This window comes from Oryzias latipes, chromosome 1 (assembly GCF_053564925.1).
Source record: "Oryzias latipes strain Hd-rR chromosome 1, Olatipes_Hd-rR_3.1".
NCBI lineage: Eukaryota > Metazoa > Chordata > Actinopteri > Beloniformes > Adrianichthyidae > Oryzias > Oryzias latipes.
Genome location: NC_136237.1, coordinates 39448310 through 39470109, shown reverse-complemented (window position 1 = coordinate 39470109; position 21800 = coordinate 39448310). Strand labels below are relative to the sequence as shown.

Genomic DNA, 21800 nt, shown 5'->3' with positions numbered 1-21800 from the left:
TTGTCCTCTGCATGTGGAGCTCGCCGGCGCCCTCTGGTGGCTACTGCAGCATTAAAGCACCACAATCGCATCAGTTTCACCCAAGTTTGTATTTCATACGCAACAGTACATCGCCAAAAGCAAAATAGAAATATTACAAGTTTCCAAAAGGCACAAAAATGTAAGTCGACATGCATTTTCTTTCTCACAATGAAGTAAACATTTACAAGCGACCCATCTGATGCACATCGGCTTAAGGGGGGGAGGGGGGATACTTTGGTCAGAGGTCGCTGCTTTCATCCAGTCCACAGGGTCAATTGAAAAACTAACACACAAACTCACTACCAAAGGTTGAGCAAGAGCGAGATCTCATTCGTAACAATGATAAAAAAAAATCTACTCAGAGCACAAGTGGTACCCATAATGCAACAACCGACTGAGCTGCAGGGCCCGCTGCACTTCCACAACACTGACCACTGTGAGTTTATCAAAATGCGTGCAAAACGGTTTTTCTCTTTTCCACTTTTGGCACATTGGAGTTGTTTCCTGTGTGTGTTCAGCCACACGGCTAAATGTCTTTCCCTGCTTTTCCTCCAACCGGTCAGAAAAACAAAAAACAGAGAGCCCTCACTGTGCACGGCTTCCAGTGTCTTCATACATGTTTTATACAAAGAATCACGGAAGCAAAGCCCATTAAAATATTCCAGTTAAAAAATAAAACTTAATATAAAATTGGATGTGAGCAGGACTGTCCCGCTGGTCCTCCATACAGTTCAGCTTGGTGTACAGTAGACCTGCCAAAACATCTAAAGCCCAAACTCAGGCAAAGAATGACCCTGAAATCTGCACATTGATCCACTAGCATGTTAAGTTTTTGGGCAACAGATCCATCCTGTAATACTTTGAATCTCAAGGGTTATCCAGGCTCATCTGGAGAGTTTGCTGATGACTCGAATAAGTGCGGCGTTTTCGTCCTTTAGCCTCTGGTTGTCCGCTTTGAGGTCTCCCATCACCTGCGGGGCAAAAAGCAAACGGTCAGAGGGTCATTCTGAGGCAGAGACCAGATGGGGGGCGTGGCTTCACAGTTCACCTACAGACACATGAAGCATGACGGTTGCCCCTCACCAGAAGGAAGAAATAAAGCCTGAGGGCCAAATGCTTGTGTTATTGAAGTCTTAGCCACATGCAGGTTTTGGGGTCATCTTCGGGGCCCACGGAGGGTCGTAGGGAGGAGCAGATGCAGTGGCTCGTCACAAAAATGGAACGTACCATTCTTGTGCGAGTGGTGAAGTATATGTATGTAAAATAGAAGCTACATGCACTTATAATGTACAGGTGATGCTCCTATGCCACACTAGCTGTTAGTAAAGTGCACATACAAGCCCCATCCTGATGCAAGAATAGTGCACGGACGGGTTGTGCACGTGGATTGTAAGGATGTCCACACAAACTACACTATGGGTGATTTCCTCATTTCAGGGGAGGCAAAATATGGCTTAAATAAATAAAATGAATATACTTTTTTATTAAAAACAGAAATCAAATATTAATTTTTTTACATCTATTCTATGATTACTTTTTTTTTCTGTGTGAGTTTTCAATGTTTCTTTGGTAAGAAGAAAAAGAAAATACAAGAGAAAGAGGCAGGTGAGGCACCAGAATGGAAAACGTGTTCATAAAGAAAAAGTTTGCAGTATAAATATGAAAACAACATTTAGTTTTATGTTTAACGTGTCTGTGGGGAATACGATTCGTCTTTGCTTTGAATAAGAAATTTCCGCTCAACTTGCCGTCAAAAATACCTCACGGGTCACCGGCACACACATCGAGTACCAAAACATACGGCGTGGGTTTGAGATGAACCACGGACTGTTGGCGAGAACCAGTCGGCGGCGGGGAAAGGCGCCTGAGGTGAGACTGAACGAGAACAGGAAGTTGGGGTCCTCCGTAAAGATCCATTCATTTTTAATATGCCTCTGCCCTTTAGTGTGATCTGTGCTATTACATCTTTTCTATTCATTTTAATGTTGTGTTTTTTATTAATCAGTATTTTAATGAAGTTTCTCACATTTGTGCTTTGTAGGTAAACAGGTTTAACATCTGTCTGGGGAAAACAGATCAATAAAAACAGCAGAATAAAACTGAAATAAAGTGAACTTCCAAAGGCATCAATAAAACACAGAACCACAGATAATTTGTGATGCCTGAAATTATGAACTCCTGTTGCTTAAACTCAAATGTCTGTCTGATGTTTAGCATTAAAACCAAAAGATTTTCAGTAGAAAAACTGAAATAAATGTTTCAAGTCTATTAATTTCTTCTGATAATTTCCCTTCCAGGGGATCTAGAACACTCTATTCTCTCCAAGGTTTCACTCTAGTGTGTTTTTTTAAATGAGGCTGAAAGCGCATGCTCCCTCAGTTGAACCGATGTTTCGGGACTCGATGTGTTTACCTGTGACCCCTGGACGTACTTCTGACAGTGAGTTAACTGGGGATATTTTTTATTCAAAACAAGCAAGAGTCGTATTAACCCCAACAGACCCTAAATATTGTACAGTATTTATACATTTTTAAATCATGCATAAAGTATTGAATTTTGTTGTTATGCATACAGTTATCTAACCCACTACACCGGCCCCCACACCGCACACACTGACTTACATTTTTTTATTTTATTTCTCACCAGCTGTCAGATACGTTGGTGCCAGTTTGTGACCTATTGTGACCTCAATATGCACATTAGGTGAGGCAGTACATGTGCCTTAAGGCAGAGGGCGCTGTTGATCCCAGAGAATGTGATGCATTCGCAGCAGCAGAGAGTCAAGTGCAGCCGTCCAGTTATTAATATCGTTTAGCATCGTTTTCTGAATGGAGGATTTCGTATCTAAAGTCTGGAATTTGTGGAGGCAAGGATCTCCATGGAGACGGAGAGACTTTTAAAACTGAAGAAAGAGTTCAACAAACAGGTTATCCATGTTTACTTTAGATGGAGCGGCGCATGGACTTCATTTATGAGGAAAAGTAAGTCAATAATAACATGTTTGCTGATCCTTTTCTATGCTACAGTTTCTAAAGTCTTTATATAACGGCGTTTTTTTGGTTCCCACAAAAGCCAGGCTCACTCGTCCGGCCCTCTGCCGTTAAAAACTGGACTTTGAAGTGCTCCTCACCATTTTTATACTTCAATAGAAAGCTATAGAAGTCTGTAGCTGCTTATCCCACACAGTCTACCACTCCCAGTTGTTTGTAGAATAATCAGCTGGGATGAATGCCTTTTTAAGACAGTAGCGTCCAATCAAAAACATTTGAAGGTCATCAACTCAAAAGGTTGTTTTGTTGGATTTCCCGATGATCCAAACTTTCAAACCTCAGACAGCAGAGACGACTCGTACCTTCAGCTCATCCTCCATTTCCACGGCTTTCCTCTGGAGGGCCAACTTTTCCTGCAAACCAAAAAACAACCCCCATTACCAAACGAACATCCTCTACTTCCCATTTCAGCTGCTGTTGCAACACGCTGCAAGTTCTGACAATGACTCACTTCACACCCTCCCTCGTGCACCTGCTTTCAGAGAAAAAATGATCTAATCACACTTCACACAGGTTTGCAGCAAAGCTGGGGCATGCAACACCGAGTACAGGAAGTGGCAGCTCTGAGCAAACGCATACGTACGAATCTCTCCAGCTCCAGCAGAGCCGGCCTGTCTGCAGCGCTTTCCTGACTCTGCAGCAGAGAAACACAGAAGCCAACGTGTCATAACTGCCGTCATGAATCACTCTGAGCTCAGATAAGCGGACATGTTCTGACTGAAGGAAGTTGGAGGAGCCGTCTCTGCTTGTTCCAAACCTTCACCGTCACACACACACACACACCTGTCGGAGCCGCTCCAGCTCCACTTTGTTCTGGCTGAGCAGCAGCTCCATCTCCTGCAGCTTTTCCTTCAGCGTGTAGTTCTCCTGCAGCGTGTTGATGTACAGCTGCATGGAAACACACAGATGATGAAAAACCCCCACGAAAGCAAAGCACATTTTACACCAGATCCAGCTCCCTGTCATCCAGAAACATGTCGGCGCGCAGACACGCGTGGGGAAAGAAACAGGCTCTTTATGTATGTTGAGGCATGTCAGGGGTTCGCGTTCGTTTTTCAGAGCCTGTTGGGCATCATTCCTGTCCCAGATTCGTCTGCCTGCACCTGAGCTCTTTGCCCTCAGGAGGGTTTCTCAGGTATGTGTGTGGTGGTAGGGGGGGTCCAGACACGCACCTTTTTATAGTCTGCAGACAAATCTTCCAGTTGACTCCCCCTGGAGAGACAAGAAGTTGAAGTGGTGAGAAGAGCAGCAGAGACAGTCGTGTCGTCTTCAAGCACTTCCATTTAAAGACCCACTCTGGTAAAAATGGTGTTTTTGGTGTTTTCACGTGAGTGTTTTCAAGAACATTACGCAGTTTTGAGTATTTCTTTCTTCAAATTGTTGTGAATCGGGAGCAGATGGAAAACACTGTTGGAAAAAGCTCTTATTTGTGACGTAGAAAATACGCTGCTCTAAGCTCTCCACAACTGGAAGGGGAAGGGGGGCGGGGTTACTCTGCGCAACGGTCCCGCCCACAATTTAAGAGGCGAATTTCTGCAGAAAGCATGTCACAGAAAAGAACAGGTTTTCTGATTTTACCTAAAATAAAACGGCATAATTATAAATAAGAGACCACTGGGAACGCTTTGAAAATGGATCGAAACAGGATCAGAGTGGGACTTTAAACGACTGAATCAGCTTACAAACTACATTCATTTCACTTTCAAAAATTTAATCCATTTAATTTTCAAATGTACCTTTTGGTTGTATATCATAAGTAAAAATTATTTTTAATTTGAATCTGGAAATCCTGCATTTAAACCAAACAAATGATGCTTTTTGCCACAAAAATAGCTTCTTTTTTTTTTGTAAAAGACACAACCCATCATGACAATCCAAACAAATGAGACTCACCCTGAAGTGCTGTTTTCATTCTCCAGCTGACTGCCGTCGCTCTGAAAGGTGAGGTGGTTCACATCGTCATTTCAACAAAAACAAACATTTTCTTCTACAAACAAGCATGTCCTAAATGTGTAGACTGCGCGTGGCCGCTGACACGCTCCCGGCTCGTCTGAATACGCCCTGAGCAAATACTTTAGATCACTGCGATGTGGAGGCGGACGCATCATGTGGGCCTTTGGCGAAGCAGGTTCTGTTGCTTCAGACCGAAATGGTGCGTCTCGTTCTTCATTGCAGGGATGGAAACCCTGAACATTCAGAACAGAACTGAAACTCCAACCGCGTCAGGAATCTTTACCGATACCATCGACTGTATCTGAGACCTGGACTGAGCGAGCGTGACCTCACCCAGAGAAAACGCTTTACCTCCAGCTCCAACCAAATCAAGTCGACTCAGTGGCCGTTTTCTTCTGCGGTACAAACGTCAACATGTTAGAGACAGGAAGCTGTGATTGGTCCGAGTCGGACTGAGTCAACGTTTCTATGGCAACCCCTCTCACTAATAATCAGGATCGAGAATCACGTGAAAGAGGGCTACAAGAAATCTGTCAAATGAACCTTTTTGATGTGGGACCACCTACTTTTAGTGAGGTCAGTTTATAACTTGAATAACTAATATTACAGAAAAATCTGAAAAAGAATTTTGGATTCACAAATAGAAAGACTGACTAACAGCTGTTTGTTTCTCTATAGAAGTCTTTAAGATTTTTGCTTCTTGGAGCCAAAAAGTACTTCCTGTTTGGAACACCAAGGGGGAGGAGTCACTCAGTCCAGTTCTCATATACAGTCGATGGCAAATATTATTCAATTAATATCCTTATTTTTTTAAATATGAACACTCAAAAATCTGAGTTTACGACTGCAGAATCAGAGTTCATCCTAAAATCCTGCTGACATAACTGGAGGACACACTGCTGTTAAAACAACAACAGCTTTCAAACTTCCTCTGGTTAGTCAGACAGTCTGTTCATAAACAAAGACGCTCCTGTCGCATGTGGGCGGAGCTACAGCCAAACCTTTATAGCCTCTTCACCAAATGGGTGCATTGAGTGTGCATCTCATATTCCAACTTATAACGATCAGATTCTCCTCCTTGTTGGTCTCCTCTATCATCAACACGATTGGTTGACGTGACTCAAGTTCAGCAAAGTTCAGATATTTAAACTTTGGAAACATTGCGCTACGACGCCAGACCAATGCAAATGGATCTCTGATGCCGTCTGTTCATTGGCTTAACATTGAAACCGACCGGCCCCTGATGCGCGAACCGTGTTCGGTGTGAACGCAGCTCAACTCAGACTCTCCATCATGGCAGGACTTCCCCTGCAAAGACAGCTGAAATCCACTGCTTACTTCCTCCAGCTTCACCACCCCGGTGGAGCGTCTTTCCCTCCTGATTCGCCTCCTGTCCCTCTCTGCCAGGTGCTTGTTGCTGTCCGTCTCCACCTGCTTCAACGGGTCGGTGTCTGAAAGGGTAACGAGAAAACGGGCGGCGTAAAACATGCTGGAAAGGAAGAATGCTGTCAAAGAAGGAAACGGGGACAATTAAACAACCGAATACAGAGAAGGAATTTACGTTAGATCAATATTTGATGTGACAACACTTTGCCTTCAAAATAGCATCAGTTTTTTTTATTTTTGTCTGGTAGGTTCACCTCAGGACTAACCGCAGATCTTCTGTGGATGTCTACTCTCACACATCCTTCTGTTTCTTCATGTAATCCTTCAGGCTCCACGATGCTGCGATGAGGACCCTGTGTGGTCGCGGCCATCACCTCACGTTCTTCTCATTCTTCTCTGTGCTGAAGACAGTTCCTGATGATGACTTTGGCTGGATGTTTGGGTCGTTCTGCTGCTGCACAATAAATTAGTGGCCCTCCTGATGGAGAGGCCTCTGGTTTGACCATTAAGACCAATCAAGAACCTCAGGAACCTCCACCATGCTTCCCAGTTACCTGTAGATGATCATTATTCTCCAGTCCTTCCACAGTTTTGCTGTAAATAAATGTGAAATATTGGACTCTTCTGCAGCCTTTTCTGTCCCGTTTTCCTGCATCTCCAGGCTTCATTCCTTCGTTGTAAGTTTAGCTTTTTGCCTCAACTCTTCCATGAAGACCTCTTCTTCACCGGACAGTCGATGGATCTACTGGAGTCACTCTGCCAGTTCTGGACACCGTCTGATTCCAAAGCTTGATGCGTCTTTCGTCTGCTGAACTAAGCTTCTTTGGTTGATCCCAGCGTCTATCATCCTCAATGATTTCCTTAAAAGAGCTTGGACACTCAGTCTGCTTTGAAATCTTTGTCTGGGAAAGACAACCGAGGGTCTTGTTGCTGTCAAACGGTCTTTGCGTAGCTTTTCCACTTTCCTCTGAAGTCTCCTACGGCGGTTTCTGTCCATGACTGGGTTTCAAACGCCGTGTGATGTGAAGGTCTGTTGGGTAGACCTGGTCCTTCAAACACCCGACTGGAATCCTAGTCTTTGTCCAATTGTTTCTATAAAATTGATGCTGGTTTAAAGGCAAAAGGTAGAAACACCAACTGCTGCTTTGGTTTAGATTTGTTTTTTTTATGTGCTTACCGGTACTTTGCATTTATTTAATTGATAAAAAAGACAATGAATACTTATATTTCTCTCTTTATAGCATTTTTCACACCTGCTTTAAGCTTTTCACAGAACAGTATTCAGTGTTAATATTTGTTTTAAATAGATGTTTTTTTTTCTCTTTATGTCACCTCTGACGACCTTACAGAGCTGTAAATCACAGAAGTGCTTCGTTTGGCCTTTCACACAATATTAGTCATTAATTTTTTACATAAGAAAAAAAACTGAAAACATTCATAAAGCAAAGGGGAAGCTGAAAAAGCCCTGCAAACAGACCACCTCCAACATTCACACAGAAACCCAAATGAGGCGTGCAGAAACAGAGAATCAACCACCGAGGCGTTCAGGAGGAGCGGGAAAAAACCACATTTCCTACTGGTAGTTGCTTCTCGTTTTGTTGCTACACTAAACTGAGGTTGAGTTTCTTTAAAGCAGAACCTGTTTTAAACCATTTTTATAAACAAATGCTATCATTTCATTTAAACAAATGCACTTTTGCCGTTTTCCAAGAGCCCTCTGAGCCAAAGCTGCGCTCTCACCTCTTTCGGCGGGCGTGACGGTGACGATGGGGCTCACAGATTGGACGTTGCGAGGTGGGGAGTCCACAGCTTTACCCACGTTCTTCTCTGCCTCCTTCAGATCAGTCAGAGTCACACCCTGAGAGCACACAGCGAGAAAAAAACCCAGAAGGTCACAGCAGAGACAAGCGGACGCCTTCACACCTCAGCAGCTTCACAGCTCTGAGCTGCTGTGGAGATACGGAGTAATATAGAATAACGAGCTTCCGTCGTCAAACCACATCCAGAGAACACTATTTAACATTCTGTTCTTTAATGGAGACACTTTGATGAATGATTCAATAGATAATCCAACCCTGAATGTGGTTAAATAGGACGTTACTGCCTAGTTTTATAACTACAAAATCAGATAAACAGGTCCGTTTAAAATAAAAAGTCTCAGATGAGTTCATGTTTTAACATTTAAACCACAAACTTTCTTAAACTGAGCATTAAGGCCGGGAGATTCCCTGGTAAGTCTTTGCTGTTGTTTTTTTTTCTGTAAAAACATGAAACCACTTCAGAACACATCAGACGTGTTTATCAAAATACCAGCTCAACACGCAGGAACCCGTATCTCCTGCTGGGAGATCGGCAGCACAGAGCTGAGCGGCTTCTGGCTCAACATGAGGAGAACAAACAGCCTCACTCTAATATATGTATTTAATGTATTTCCACTCCAGTATGTTTTCATAATGCAGGGTCACATGAGCGTATTTTCTTTAAAAAAAACACACCGTCAGTAGCTAATAAAGACTTCATCACCTCAACCGGGATGAAGAAAAGCGTCTTCAGCGGCCGGAAAGAGTCTTAAAACCTTCAGAAAGTATGTTGAGAGCTTTCCTCGCCTCTTTCAAAGCATATTAACAGTTTTGAAGAAAGACTTTTATCCCACATGTGATCTTTTTCCAACTAAACTGATAAGTTCGGCGTGTTTTCATGATCTTGTCTTTTTCTAAAGAAGACCTTCTTTAGGAAGAACTGATGCTTTAAATTTCTTTTTTTTTTTAGATACTGTAATAGAAAACCTCATCCTCCTTATCTCTCTAGTGTCCTTATTTCTCTTTTTTAAAATTCTTACAGACTTGATTTTATCGGACGGGAAACCCCAAAGGAATACATTTTTTTGGTGATTTAACCTGGTTATCGCAGGTGAATTATCACCAATCTTTATACCTGAGTGGAGCGGCGAGACTGCCGCATTAGTCTGGAGCGAGCTTTCCTCTGAGACTCAGACTCTTCGTCTCTAACTGGAGCCTGGAACCTAGAAACACAAAACTCCTGCGTTAGAGGTTTTTCAATCTGATCGAAGCAGCCCAGATGTTGGGTCTTCTGTGTTTACTGTTTGGGTTGCAGTTGTTTCTTGTCGGCGTTGGGCGACTCGGCTGCGACGTCCCTCGCCTGGGGAGTTGGCTGGACTCTGGCGGTGCGGCTCGCCTTGTCCTGCTCCTTCTCCTCCTTCTCGTCTTTCTCCTCTGGTGTCTGAACCTCAACAAAGAGAGGGAAGAAGCAGAAAAATAGCAACATTTATTGTCTAAATAACCAAAAATCAAGTGGCTTTCATTGTAGCATTAACGTGTTTCTGTGGACAAAAACTAAACAGATAATTCCTTTCAATTTACTTTATCTATTTAGGATGGGCCAATCAGGAATCCTCAGATAAACGCCTACACTCTTGCATTTAAGAGACGTTTTGATGCCCTTATATGCAGATGACACTGTTATATCAGTTCAGAGTCCAAACCTGTTGAAGATTTAGATTCTGCAGGTCACTGAGCTTCTTTAAAACAACTTTTTGGTGCTTTTAAAGAATTCTAAAACTTTAGTAAAATTTTAAATGATTCAATCAGTGGCTCAGTACAAACGTCTTGAGTTTTTAAATGACGACTCCTGGTCAAAACTACGGTTTTATTCAGATTTTTTTTCGTGTGTATGCTTCCTTCTTGTCTGTACTGGACTATGTGATGTAATCTAAGTGGGCATTTTTAGGCTTTAAAGTGTTTATCATGACGCACTGAGATTTGTAGACACACAAGTTGACGTATCTGTACGCAACCATTACAGATGTTTGTTTTTCAAAGTAACTAGGCCTTTGCTCACAAGATTTTATACATCCAGAAATCCGTTCCAGCGGGTTGGAAAAAGCTGCAGAGCACATTCTAGTGAAAAGAGACGGTTCCTGTAAATATTTTTAAAAATATTTCTACTCAATGAGCTTCCAGGCGCCAATGCTGTGGAAGAACCGTAAGAGTCGGCTCATGTCAGAATGCCTTTCCTGGTTAAAGAATGTTATAATTATAATAATCCTCATCTTTACTCTTTTGGTGTCGGTGAAGCTAAACATTCAGATGACAGGAACTGGGTTTTATTGCTGTTAGGACAAAGTCCTCACTGTAAAAAGTTGTCGTTACCTTGAAATACCTTTAAAGAAAACTAAAAGTCCCAGCATGAAATATATAGAAATAAAGCAACTAGAACATGTATCCAAAGAAAACTTTCCAAAAACCTGCTATGTGCTTTGGGTGGGGGAGTGTCAGAGTTACAAAACCGATCTGCTTCTATAGTTTTGAAATGCTTTTTATGATGTTTCAGGATTTGATTTGAGCACAAAATGTTCTAAATTCTTAACATTTAAGCTCAGTTTGAGTCAGTTGGAGACATCTAGTGCAATAAAAGTGACATTTTCTGCCTTACGAAGGTGATATTATTTTGTTTTACACTGTGACTGAGTTTAATTATGTATTATATCTGCTCACTATAGTCTTTGGGTCCACAACCGTCACCACTTAAAGAGCCATTCGGGTCGATTTCTCACTGACCACAACTCAGCAGGAGCCAGAAATTTTTATTTCACCATTTAGTAAAAACTAAAACACTCATTTGAATTTATATTAATGTTACTATTATGGTAAATATAAAAAAAATAAGTTTTTTTTGCATAAATAAAATATAAATTGCCTTTTTTCAAAATATGTAATAGTTTCTAACTATTGAGGATCACATAACTTTCTTTAAAAACAGAAGAAACCCTGTTTTACATAGAATCATCCAAATGCAGTAAAAGAAATGTCACAAATGTAAAAAAAAAAAAGTTTCTTTGACTATTTGTGGTGCATTTCAGCCATAAATGAGTAAATCTAACAAATCAAACTAAATTAACCCTAATGAAGTGATCCTTACTGTAAAATTCTTGAAGTTTATGTAAAAAGTGAAAATCCGTTTATTATCTGGTGTGCTTTAATCCTAGTCCAACTGAACTTCTGTGGTTCACGCCTCAAAATCTGTTAAAATATTAGTGATAGGAATGAAGCCACATGTGGCTCCGGAGCATCGGGTTGCAGACCGCTGCTCTAGTCCCTCCACAGTGATATATTTAAATGAGTCTGTTATAATATGAAGAGCAAAGAGGAAACATGTCGTGACTTCTGAATCCTTTATGCAATCCAACCGTAGAGATGATAAAATATCTTTTGCTCACATAACTCAAGAGAATCCACCAAAAAACAAAAACTTGTTCAAGTCTCCACAGGTTAAACACAACGCACAAATATTAAAGTGGCAACCGTAGCAAAACGGAGCTTTTACTCAAGAAAGGGAACAGTTTCTTCAGTTATATGGGCCTGGTCTGGTTTTGTGACTTATAGGGCCCATACCATGCTATTCTTAAGCCCTTCATAGTAAATAATATATTCATGTATTTGATAGTATATTACCTTTGGCACACACAAAAGAATACACTTTTTTTTTTCATTTTCCTGACTTCTTTCCCAAACAGGTGGCAAGATGACTTGATATCTGAGGCTCCGCCTTTCTCTCCTTGTGGGTGCCGCCCATTTCATGACGTCTTCCTAGAGCCGGACTCGGCAGCGTGTCTGCATTTCTTTCACCAAAACAATCAACATCCAAACTTTTGTAAAGGTGGATGTGCATATTGTGCATATAAAATGAAAGTGTTATTGCCCAACAGCGCTAGCTCTGTGGTGAAAGTGTGTGTGTGTTAGCCTGGGGGCGGAGCTGGCAGCACAGACTCTTCCTGGAAGGGGCTGTTCTCCCCCGTCCACTGTGGGTTGGGAGGGGTTGTTGCTCAGAGAGCAGGTTTTTAGAGGAATACTTAGAAACAGTTCGAAATGGCGCTTTGGGGTTTCTTTTCGTGAGGAATGAAGATTATAATTACAATTAAAAGCTCAAAAAATTGATATTGCATGGTAGAGGCCCTTTACGACTTGGAGCAACACGCTGCAAAATCTGTTGCTACCAAAAGTCAGAGTATGACGAGTTTGTTTAAACACCTGAAACAGAGGCTCTCTGTGGAGTGGGAGAGGTGCTGCTCTCTACAAGATGCTCTAGCTAGCAGCAGCACACAAAACAGCATTTTTACAGCTTTAATTGCAATTCAAATTCAGGTCAATTCCCAAAGGAAATACAAGTTTTTTTTAAATATATATTTTTGTTTAAAAGGAGGACGAAAAAAAGAATAAATTCAAACTGGAAATTGAATTTGTTGTGATAAAATCTGAGATGTTATCTTTAGGCCCTCCTTCAAAGTAGAATGAAACTCTCCCCCTGGCATCCTGTGCCTCTTCTGAAATGACTGCAGCACTTTGCAGTTCCCACTTTGAAGCCCTCCTAAAGAACATGCAGTTGTGAAACTGAATATGCGATTTCACATCACACTCACACACTTTGCTTCACAAACCAAAGCCGTTTCCTGCAACAGAAACGCCGCTGTCGCCTCTGACGCCATTTTTGTTTCCACCGACAATATAAATGGTCTTAACGGTTTTATACACAAAACGTCCTCAAACCAGTTTAATCCTCTTTGGTATTAATTGTTTACACATGTTTTTGAATGCTGCAGTGTGATTGGTTTGTACCTTCTCAGCAGGACTGGCTGTGGCCACACTCTCCGAGTCTGGACTGGAAACAGTGGAGCTCTCTGGGTGAAAGAGAACAGACGTCTTTTGTAACGTGTGCCATGAGTCACACTTTGAGCGGCTGAATGAGGCGTTCAGGGGCAGGAGGGTTTACCCGGACTGCTCTCCTTCTCCTCGCTCAGGCTCCCCGAGACGCCCCTCTCTTTGGACTGGTCCTGCACGCTCAGCTTGTCTTTGCTGCTCATCCTGCACACTGAACTCCTGGAAACAAGAACAAAAAAAGCTCATCTAACTTCAGACAGAGCAGCATCAAACACATTAAAGGCCAACTCCAAGGAAAATCACATTTTTGGAGGTTTTAACATCTTCTTGTTGAATTTTTCTCATGATGGAGAAGATATATATAAAGACAATTAAGATTAAAATAGCCTGAGTATTTCTTGATTAAAATCACGATGAATCAGGAAAAAAATACAGTTTGAAAAAGCTTGTAGTTGTTGGTAGAAACTAAAAATTGGCAGGCTAAAGGCTCCCTCCTCCGCTCTATTCTGGTACATCCACTTCTAGACAAATAGATGCACAGACGTCTTTGTTTTCCTCGTCTGAGCTGGAATCTGGATCTAAACTGTGCGGCTGGATAACTCCGACATTGCTCTCCTATTTTGGTTGCACTGCTAATATTACCTGTAAGCTAGCGAGAGAGTATAAACAAAGGGATGATGGGAAATCAGCACAAGCCTACTCCCCGCAAACACAACCTAGAGGCATATTTCTGATTAACTCCTGCCGCTCTGCAGTAAGTATGTCGTACAAAACGACAGGTTTTTTGTTGTTGTTTTTTTTGGGCTAAAAACAGAATAATCCTACTTTAAAGAACACTGTGAACCCTTTGAAAACAGACCAAAGGATGATCAGAAAATACAGAACTTCCAGTTTGATACCCACCTCCTCTTCTTGTTTTGTGCAAGAGTGCCTTGTTGGTTCTGCCTGTCTAGTTTGGACTGTTCATTCCGCCACTGAAATGGGTCCAAAGAAAAACACTCAGCTCCTTAAGGCCATGAACTTTTTTTTCCATTTAAATGCAAAACATTTCCTACGTTGTCTTGTTTCTGTGACAACTCCTCCAGGAGCCCCTCCACACTTTCATCTGCCACTTCAAACGGTGTCAGACCCTGAAAAATGTCACCAAGCAAAGAGGAGAAAAGTGATAAGTTATCAGAACAGGGCTGAAAACAGAACTGAGAAGTTAAAAAAAAGCTAGTTTCCGATCCTCACCGCATTGCTGCGAGCCTGCATGTTGCAGAGCTGTTCAGCCAGTATGCGGCACGCTTCCTCCTGACCCCAGTGAGCGGCAGCGTGGAGAGGCGTCCAGCCGTCATGGTCTGTAGCAGACACGTCCAGCCCGCACTGACACAGGATCCTGGAAGATCCCAGATCCGAGACCGTCAGTGACAACGACTATTATTTTCATTACCGATCAAGCCGGAGCGCTCACTTCAGAGCTTCTATGTAGCCTTTGGCGGCCGCCACATGCAGCGGGGTGGCCCCTGTTCTTGGATGATGAACGTTGTCAGGGGGGCCGTCCACCAGCCACACCCGTGCGTCTTTCATGATTTGCTCCTCCTCCAGCCGTTTAGCTGCCTCCAAGTCCACACCTGGAAACGGGAAAAATGCTTTAATTTGAAATTTCAAAGGAAGTCCACCAAATTAACGAATGGCTGCCAAACACTGCCATTGAACATGTGACACCCACGCCACACTACCAGAGCCGGTCTGATGCAGCCTGACTCTGTCCACTTCAGGGGAAAACACCTGAGCTTCTGCAGAACCCGTTTTTACCTGATCTTCTGCAGACGCAGCAAACAAAGATGGCCGTGCTTGTCTCTGTGGACTGAGAGAGCGAGACATCGCCCAACCACATACAGTCAACTCGGTCGCCATTGTTTCACGATACGGACGCCAGACTACGTCAGTAAGCCGTGATCAGTCTGAGACAGAATGAGTAAACATTTCTATGGCAACCCCTTTCTTCAAACAGGAGTGAGCTTGTTGTAAGGCCACACCCCCCCACCACTTGAAAGCCGAATCTGTCAATCAAACATTTCGAAAGCTAAATGTGGGGCCAGCAGGCACGGTTTATTCTTTTCTGCTCATCGTTAGGTTTACATTTCATCGTTTTTGCATCAAATGGATTTTCTGAGGAGACACCGACGGGCGATTGGTCATCGGACCGCATGAGGAGATGTTTCTGACCACAAAGCTCAACGATGGTTCTGCTAATTCAATGAAAAATAAATGCAAGGGATTCATATTAAGTGAAGACAAAAGCTCTCAAAGCAAACAGAAAATCTGAATTTACATCAAAATACACATTCACCTTAGAAATTCCATCAGCAAAATGCTCAACTTAATAGAAAATCTTTTATAAAGATCAACACTTGACACCCAACGGGAAAATGGTCAACAATCAAGGAGCTGATAACTGACGTTTAAAATGGGGTTCTAGAAAATAAAAGATCTGATTGCCTCGAAGCCTCAGAGGAGCTGGAGGAGGTCAACGTGTCTGAGATGCATTCGGGGTTTGAGAAGAGGTCACTGTAAAAGCAATGAAATGTGTCCATTTCTGCTGATAAATGCCTTACAGATGAGTTTCTACGCACAATAATGGCAGCATTACTTTCGTGTTTGAATGTGAATTTTAAACTAAATACTGCATCCCTTATAGCAGCGGTCTCCAAACCTTTTCAAGCCACAAACCGGTTTAACGTCAGACAATATTTTCACGGACGAGACTTTTTTTAAATTCCCTTAATGACCCACTCCAATGAAATTTGTTGTTTGGGTATTTTTTTAACATGTTCTTGTGGCATTTTCCTAATGATAGAGGACATTTTTAAAGAATCTTAAGCCTACAATTGTGTTTCTGAGTATTTCTTTATTTACATTGTTGTGAATCAGGAGCAGATTAAAAAACTGCTGCTGGAAAAAGTTTGTAGTTGTTGTGAACAAACGACATTCGGCAGACCACACGCTCCCTGTTTCGATCCATTCAGATGCAAACACTTGCAGACAAATGGATCCATGTGCGTCTGTTTACCCCACCTGAGCTGAAATCTGGATCAAAACTGTACGCCTGTTAACTTTGTCAGCAGTAAGCGTGGCCGATTTAAGAAAGTAGCAGAGGATTTTTGACACGTGACCGTTTCCAAGCGTCAAGAATGAGTCGGCTGTGGTGAGAAAAATTCAGCAGTTCTCCAAAATAAAGCTTCTTTCAGAATCAAATAAATAAAACGGGAAAAATGTAGGTCCTGAAATTTTTCTCTACGGACCAATACCAACTGTCCTACAGTACAGTACCGGTCCATGGCCCGGGGATTGGGGACCACTGCTTTAAAGGTGAAGGGGGAAAAAAAAAGGTACTTTGTTGACCAAACGCCACCGCCGTTCTCCACACAGACCACGTGACGTCCTGATGATTTCTCACCCATCTTCTGGCTGTAACGCTGAAGGAGCGACTCTGTGGTTTCATCAATCGCCAGGTCCAGCGGAACTTCGCCGTCACAATTCACAGCAGAAAGACTTGCTCCTTTCTGCAAAAGGTATCTGATAAAATAAACAAGAACAATCTGTTCAGAATAAAACTCTCATTTAGAGGAGAACCCAGCGATCGCATCATTCTATAACATTATCTGTTGAGATGCACCTCCACAGGGAGGACAGAAATACTCATCACCAACAGGAAAAAAAAAACTTTACAGAACAAAACCATGACAAATGTTCAGAACAGCTCGAGTCTGGGTGAGTCATGCGTCAGCTGTCTAACATGACAGCAATGTTAGCATTGTGGAATCAGAAACTGTCACCCACGCTCCCTTCTGACTTGGTTTTATTTTTGACAATGGCCACTTGTAGAAAATTACACAGTTGGACTTTTGTGTTGTGCTGTCAGATTACACACTCTGCTATGTCGGGGTGGCCGCAGGAGGAAGCGGCGTGCAACGCCGTCCATCCCTCGCTGTCAACCTGGTTCACTTTGGCACCGTGATCCAAGAGGAACACGACAATTTCCAAGCTGCCGTCGATGCAGGCCTGTGAGGCACAGAATCCCCAAAAAAAGAGACATTTTACACGATATTTCACCTAAACCTCCAAGGCGGGGAGGAGTGAGGATTTCACCTGATGAAGAGCAGTGATGCCGTCAGCGTTGGAGCAGTTTATGAGGTCTGCCACGCCGTCCTCGTTCACCATCTGCTTGGCCTCCTCCAGCATCATTTTGGCCTCCTCCGTGTCCCCACTTGCACATGTAGCCAGGAATTCAGCCGCCCTGTCAAACCTCACCCGTTTCCTACAGACGCAGAACGGAGACAAAGACGGACGGCTTTGCTGAAATGTTGTTTGGCCTTTTAGAAAATCATGCTGTGCAGGAAATCAAAGTTCTATCACACTTGAAAATTCCCAAATAGGTTGTAAGAAAGATTTAGGGAGAAATCATCCCAGCAATCACTACGGTTTCTAATTCTTTTCAAGAGGAAGAAGCGTGTCGACTTCATGGTCTGAAAAGACCAAAAAACCTGTGAAAACCATGAAAACTATTTCATGATAAATGCATGAAAAAGACAAAGTTTCTAGTTCAGACACGACCCGGAAGTACAACTGTTATTTGCAGTGCTGTACTAAGGTGGAGAACAGACGAAAACACTCAAAATGAGTCATTCTGAAAGACTTTTCCACTGCACACATCTATTTTTGTGAAGAAAATCTGGCATTCGTGGACCAAATCAATTCATAACAGTCATAAATAAGAATAATTCCTTCGTTGTTGTTTACATTGTCATGTAAAAGAATAAAAATAATAAATAAAAAAAAAACAAATAAACAAAAAGGCAGATTTTGGTTCAAATGCAAAACAATGTTTTTTTCCAAACAAGATTAGGACCTGAACTAAAAGTGGGCAAAGAAAAATCGAAAATAAAAAACCCTCACATGGTTCTCAGGTCAAATTCTAGTCGCTATAAAATATCTTTAAATCCTATTTTTAAGCTTTCAGTGCTTCACAGCAGTGGTGCACAGTCTTAATTACGTTATAAGAGGTGCCATTGAGCAGGAAAGGAACCAAAACTTCGTCGTTTATTGGTTGAAGAAAGAAGATCTTTGGTTAACTGAACAGAAAATAACTTTTCTCAGACTACTTAAGTTATTTCTTTTTTTTCTAATTCTCAGTTGAGAAAGTAAATGTACTGCATCTTTAATTAAAGCACTAGTCAAACCATGAAGTCACAGCCTTAAAGTTGAGTTCCACCATTCGTTTTACTGTGCCTTCGCTAAACTTTAATGCTTTATAAAGTTCCATCAATCTATCATCGATGCCTACTTTGTCTGATAGCTTATGGGGTTGCTGGAGCCCGTCCCAGTTCTTATTGTAAGAACAACCTGGTCATTTCACCAGAGAGGGTCTCAGGTCGACACAAACTCGCTCCAGAAGAAAATAAGGGTCTTTATTTAGTTGAAACATATTTTGGGACTCAGAGGAAACAAATTTACCAAAAATACATAAAAGTTTACAAAGAAAAACCCAGAGAATAAACCAGAACAGTTCTTAGAGTAATAACATAACAAATATTCCATTTGCCTGATTCTTATTGCCTATAAAACAAGAACCGCATGAACCCAAATCAGGACTATAATGATTGTTTGAAAACAAATGTTATATAGAAAATTATAGGAGTGCAACTGAAAATCTTGTTTTTTCAGGTAAATACTAAAATAGTGAACTAAGTCAGAAGATATTTACTTATTGTGAATAAGCTCCTTGTTTTTATATTATGTTTGACTATTTTTGTAATTAATTTATTAAACTATATTTTCACTATCACAATAAAGTGCTTCATTTTTGGGGGCGGGGGATCAATAAAGGGGTGTGTTCTAATGAAGAAAAGATGATTATGATGATGATGAAAAAAAGCTCTTTCGCTCATGTTGCCTTCAAGGAAAGTAGATGTTACTTTTTTTTTGTAAACGGAAACTGCACTGGCAATTTAATCATTCAAATCATGCAAATGGTGTTGAAAATATTTTATTTCAAAAAACTTGTAGAGACGGCAGATAACCAAATAAATCCACTGATGGTTAAATCTTTAATCCTTCAGAAGTGTCATTAACGGAGCTTTTCACGCCCTCAGGAACGCAACACAGCACTCAGGATTCCTGCCGCGTCAGCACAAAATGCAGTAATGTGCAGATAAAAGCTGAGATATTCACCAAGCAAAGTGCTGCAATAATCTGTTGTCATTTTTATCAAATAACTGACACAACAGACGTTTGACAGATAACATCTATGTTTAGATATGTGAGTATGGGGCTCAGGAATTACCTTTCAGTCATCTTTAACAGCTTTAAACCTTTTTTGAATAATACTTAAAAGGTTAGTAGTTGTTGCAGTTAAGCAGCTTTAAAAAGATGTGGGGGCAGACATGTTTTTCTTGATCTTTAACTGTTTATATCTCCTAACATCGGTTCAAAGATAATTAAAGTTGTTTCAAGGTAATTTATTCGCCAAGTATGGAGGTTGGCGATCCAATTCACAGATCATACCACAATTCTTACTATATTTAATCTAAAATATGTCTGAATGGTTGCTATACCTTTGTCTTTATACTGGATGAATGACATTTTTCAATATGCATTTAAACACCATCATTTATATTTAAAACAAGAGATTAAAATCAACTAAAAACACAAAGATTTTGAGAGAAAGAAATAGTATTTATCCCTTTATAAAAATGTTATACGCAAAAGTTTGTCTGCCAACTTCCTGGTTAACTTCTGCAGTAAACAAAAGATAAACATCACCGATCATGTGGATCGTTTTACAACAAATCCTGAAAATGCTCGATTTTTCAACTATAAATCAAGGCATTTTGAATTTGAACATGAAAACAAATCAAAAAGGAACATAAATTATATCGGAAGATTACAAAAACAGTCAAACGTATTCAAAATAACTAAACAGTTTCAAACCAAAATATGTTAACGGTTAAAGATTTGAATAATTTTCACAAATATTTTAGTATTTAACATAAAAACCTAGATTTTATTTGTTAGTCATTTTAAACAAAAAGCTGTGATTTAGCTCCACAGACTTGCTGCTCCTAGTCTGAGACTTTAATGACAGCTTGATTTCATTAGTAGTCATTAGAAGAGATATTTAAAAAACTCTATATATACAAATGAATTCACTATAGTGTCATTGTGTAGGGCATTCCCATGCATGGGCAGTGCCAGTCCCTGTTGCAGTGGAGCTGAAGATCCTGCATTGTTTCTACAGGAGACCATCCCGAGAATGTGCAGGGCTGCCCATTCTGTGAGCAGCTTATCTGACATTCTTCTTTGCACAATGAGTCTCCAGAGCAGCCAGCTCAGAATCAACACTCTTTATCAGCTTCTTCAAACGTCTGTCTGAGATGCTGCTTTCAAAATAAAATGTTTAAAAACAACAACAACACTCTAATAAAGCTATGAAACTGCATTTCAAAATGAGGTTTGGAAAAACAAACGTGGACTCCTACTAAAGCTAATAGCAGGAATAATGTACTGGAGGGGAAAAGGGACAAAAATGTTGGACATGAAGACAATTTCAGAGTTTTGCTTTCTCGGCTCATGCGGGACAGATTTTACCAACAGCTGCTAGCTTCACCTCACAAGAATCATTTTTATTTGCTAATCTGCCTTTGGTTTGTGGATTTTGTCCCTAAAAACTTACGTAAACGGCTCATTCTCGCGCTGCAGCTAAGCTAGCAGGCTGTGTTAGCCGCGGCTGTCAGTTTGACAGATATGTACCGAAGCGGGTAAAGAGGAAGAATTACCCGCACTTAAATTCGTTTTGAAACTGCCGGCGACGTTATGGAGCGCTGCACGATTGTGACTGTGGCGGGTTGTAAAGGCAAAGCGCATCCAGAGCGAAACAACACAGCTAGCTGACTTTCACAGATGCTTCCTCACCTTCGGCTGAGGATGGGGCTGCTTTCATCTCTGACCCCAGACTCTGGAGGCACGGCCTCGGGCTCCCTTATTCCGTCCACGGCATCTCCTCGCCATCTCCTCCTGGGCACGTCCGACGATTTGTCGGTGCTCGAACCGGCCCAGCGCTTCAGCTGCTCCCGCCGCCGGGTCTTCGCCAAGTCCCCCATTAATCAGACCGCGGAGGACGGAGTTCTAAAAAACAAGACATACGGTGGCGGAGGCAGACACACCCTCCATGCGTGCGCTTTCACTTCCTGGTTCTTGCTCAGACTGTACCTCTCTCCCGCTGTGAGTTTGGAGGAAGCTAGTGTCGCGAGCGCCAGTCGCGAGCGCGCAACCTGACGCCGTGCTGACCAGCCGTCGTGACGTCACGGCCTTTGTTTTGCTGCTGCGTCCTGAGGAAACGCAGAAATAGGTCCGTGTTCGGACGCTGCGCTCTTACTGACCACTGCACTTCCTACAATTGTCTTTTCTTAGAATAGTAATTCATAAATCTTACAGTTCATAAAGTTTTATATAATTGGAAACATTGAAAGATAAAAACCCTAGAGATGTCCTATTTTTTACGCATTTCCAAGGATCCTACAAAACCTTATTTTATTGAACGATTGAACAAGACAGAGGCCATGGCTATTACATTCAGTAAAATATATAAAAACTAATTAGTAATTAAAAGCAGAAGGAACATATACAGAATAGATAACGGTAAGAAAAAAATTATATATGTAACATAAAATGA

The 21800-nt window shown here is 41.6% G+C and overlaps 1 protein-coding gene across 3 annotated transcripts; it reads right to left on the bottom strand.

Annotated features, from left to right (window-relative positions):
* Nucleotides 1-70: 70 nt before the first annotated feature.
* Nucleotides 71-21409, bottom strand: ppp1r12c (protein phosphatase 1, regulatory subunit 12C). 3 transcript variants are annotated; one of them, XM_023954514.2, is made up of 20 exons: nucleotides 21041-21409; nucleotides 17219-17387; nucleotides 17001-17131; nucleotides 16527-16645; nucleotides 14538-14697; nucleotides 14318-14462; nucleotides 14140-14214; nucleotides 13988-14058; nucleotides 13197-13303; nucleotides 13043-13104; nucleotides 9511-9656; nucleotides 9345-9432; nucleotides 8151-8268; nucleotides 6363-6475; nucleotides 4965-5005; nucleotides 4244-4283; nucleotides 3855-3959; nucleotides 3655-3705; nucleotides 3374-3424; nucleotides 71-992 (listed from the first exon to the last, which is right to left on the bottom strand). In XM_023954514.2, exons 1-20 carry the CDS (start codon nucleotides 21226-21228, stop codon nucleotides 906-908), a joined length of 2067 nt encoding a protein of 688 aa, XP_023810282.1. In that variant the 5' UTR covers nucleotides 21229-21409; the 3' UTR covers nucleotides 71-905. The 3 variants fall into 3 exon arrangements, with proteins under 3 accessions (XP_023810282.1, XP_023810293.1, XP_078803389.1); XM_023954525.2 differs by having other exon boundaries at nucleotides 9511-9650; XM_078947263.1 differs by lacking the exons at nucleotides 71-992; nucleotides 3374-3424; nucleotides 3655-3705; ... (1 more) ...; nucleotides 4244-4283; nucleotides 4965-5005 and adding an exon at nucleotides 5012-5257.
* Nucleotides 21410-21800: the final 391 nt, after the last annotated feature.

Excerpts from the sequence above, each read along its gene's own strand:
- ppp1r12c (XM_023954514.2), bottom strand. The coding sequence starts at position 21,228 with ATGGGGGACTTGGCGAAGACCCGGCGGCGGGAGCAGCTGAAGCGCTGG. Across the intron at positions 16,646-17,000 it reads GGCCACCCCGACATAGCAGA|ATACCTTTTGCAGAAAGGAG; the intron begins GTGTGTAATCTG and ends TTATTTTATCAG. Across the intron at positions 3,960-4,243 it reads TGTCTGCAGACTATAAAAAG|CTGTACATCAACACGCTGCA; the intron begins GTGCGTGTCTGG and ends GTTTCCATGCAG.